Raw genomic sequence first — 2,562 nt, forward strand, 5'->3', positions numbered from 1 at the left:
CACCACGTAACGGGCACTGACGCGCTGCGGCCGCGGCTCCCGCAGGGTCTCCTTGCTGTGCCAGATGCCGTAACCGAAGTACACGAGTAGGCCTGTGGTGGGACAGGAGAGCAGCGGGTCGGGCACAGGCCACAGCCTGGCATGGATGCAGCCACATCCCGGCGGAACAGCACAACCCACAGCACCAAAAGGGCTTAAACGAGCTGCTCGCAGGTGGAAAAGGATCCTGCAGCGTGTTACGAGCAAAGGGGGAAACACCAGCCTGCGTGGAGGGAAAGCCCCTCGCTGGGAAGGGCTCCCCAAGCCCCAGGGAGCTGCTGCAGGAGCAGGAGGTGGTTCTGATCCAGAGCACGAAGGAGGATCCAAACCTCAACAGGAACAAACCGTAACACTCTGGGAACCAGAGGGTCAGTGAGACGCCCGGAGACCTCGGCTTGTGTCTCTGATGGGGAACCAGACGTGGAAAGGGGCACTATGCGCTTTATAAACCCATCACTGGGGGAAAAGAGCTGCCAAAGCCACCAGAATAAGCCCAGTTCCCCTCTCCCACCACCTTCCTGGGGCTCACACCACCACGGGAGCACTCACCTAAGAGCAGCCAGACGGCGAAGCGGAGCCACGTCATGTAGCTGAGCTTCAGCATCAGATAGATATTGAGGACAATGCTCAGTGCCGGGGAGAGGGGTACCAGGGGGATCTGCGGGAGAAACAGAGCAGGGGTGTGGTGAGACCATCCTTAAAACCACAGAGACCAAAGCCAGCGGGGGTCAATGTGGGGAACAAAGTGACTTTCACCCTGAGCTTTCTGAAAATGACACTTTTTTTTTTTTTTTTTTTTTCAAGAAAAAAGCAGCCAAAATGAACAAGGCTCAGTTGGGGAGCCAGGAGCTGCCAGCCAGGCTGCGTGTTGGGATGGGCACAGGCTCTGGAAGAGCCCAGAGGCACCATCACAAGGACCAAACAAGCCCCCAGTGCAACACAGAGCCAACGCGGTCCTTGCTGGAGAAGCCGGGGCACAGCAGGGAGTGGTGTCAGCACTGGTGTTCCCGTCCATGTGGCTGCACCGCACTGGGGCCCAGACAGGCTGGAAACTGGAGAGGGAGGAGCACCAGAGGCACAAAAGTGATTTGGAGACTGAAGGAAAGAGCTTCACCACGGAGCTCGAGGGTAGAGCAACAGCAGGAGGAGTTGGGACGGGCAGGAGGGGAGCTGGGGACTGCAGAACAGGGAGCCTAGAGTGGGCAAGAATCCCACGGGATGGACACGGAGCTACTGGGGACGTCCCCTCCTAGGGACCAGTGATCGTGTAGAGTGACACCACAGCCACCAACACCTCCCCACACCCAGCGCTTGCTGACACCCTCCTCCTCCTCCTTCAGCAGTTGTGGTGCTTTCACCAGAGCAGTGTGACTGGGGCCTCCCATGGGTCCCTCAGAGCTGCTCCTACCCCACTGACCCCGGCAGAGGGACTGATCCTGCCCAGGCCCCAGGTGTACCTGGAAGGTCTGTGTGCCACGCTGCTGCTCGTGCGCCCAGATCAGGAGGAGGCTGAGCAGGAAGCCCAGGCTAAAGAGGACGAGAAGCAGGGAGTAGCTCCAGGTGGGCAGGTGGAGGTGGGTGTTACCAAACACCAAGATGGAGCAGAGGCAGATGGCGGACACCATCAGGGTCACCACAGCCACCGTGACTACCTCGCCTGGGTAGAAGTCGCTGAGGAACTCCAGGTAGGGCTCGAAAGCTGCCTTCAGCTGCCCTGGCTCCCGGTGCTCTTTGCTCCTGTCTCTGTCCACCAGCTGGAGCTTGTCAGAGAAGGATTCATACTCCTTCAGCTCGCTGACAGATGGACCCTCATGGGGCTCGGGGCTGGGCCGGCTACCGGCCGCTGGCGCAGGGGCATCCACCTTCTGCTGCTGGAAGCGCAGGACGATGATACTCGCAGCCACAAAGGTGTAGGCCAGCAGCGTGCCAATGGACAGGAACTGCACCAGGGCCTCCAGGTCAAAGATGAGGGCCAACAGGGCCATGAGCAGCCCGAAGACCACGATGCCGATGACAGGCACCTGCGTGCGGGGATGCACTTGGGAGAAGACCCGGAAGAAGAGCCCATCCTCAGCCATGGCATAGACAATGCGCGGCAGGGAGATGAGGTTGCTCAGCAGGACCGTGTTCATCGCTGAGGGATGGGCAGAAGAAGAAGGACCACATCAGACCAAAACCGCCCCAGTTCCCAGCCCCCACCGTGAGCTGGGTGGGCAACTCCCACCATTGCTGCCTGTACTCACCACAGATGGAACCAGCAGCCACCAGGAACCCTGCCCAGGCATAGCCCCTCCTGTAGAACGCATCTGCCAGGGCAGAGTCAGGGTCCAGCGTGTGCCAGGGAACCATCAGCGTCAGCACCACCGACACCAGGATGTAGGCCCCGGTGGCCAGCCCCAAGGAGAAGGCGATGGCCCTGGGGACAGCCCGCTGTGGGTTCCTGGCCTCCTCGCTGGAGGCTGCGATGACGTCGAAGCCCACAAAGGCGTAGAAGCAGGTGGCCGTGCCAGCCATGATGCCTGA

The 2,562-nt window shown here is 60.5% G+C and overlaps 1 protein-coding gene across 1 annotated transcript in view; it reads right to left on the bottom strand.

Annotated features, from left to right (window-relative positions):
* Positions 1–6: 6 nt before the first annotated feature.
* SLC7A4 (solute carrier family 7 member 4) overlaps positions 7–2,562 on the bottom strand; it is a gene marked incomplete at its 3' end in the record, with an annotated part of 3,294 nt that continues 738 nt past the window's right edge. The window contains 4 exon segments of the mRNA XM_029083588.1: positions 7–92; positions 589–697; positions 1,497–2,173; positions 2,283–2,562. The exon segment at positions 2,283–2,562 is cut by the window's right edge and continues 13 nt beyond it. Coding sequence (XP_028939421.1) covers positions 7–92; positions 589–697; positions 1,497–2,173; positions 2,283–2,562 — 1,152 coding nt within the window.

Source organism: Antrostomus carolinensis, unplaced genomic scaffold (assembly GCF_000700745.2).
Source record: "Antrostomus carolinensis isolate BGI_N321 unplaced genomic scaffold, ASM70074v2 scaffold34822, whole genome shotgun sequence".
In the NCBI taxonomy this organism is placed as follows: Eukaryota; Metazoa; Chordata; class Aves; order Caprimulgiformes; family Caprimulgidae; genus Antrostomus; species Antrostomus carolinensis.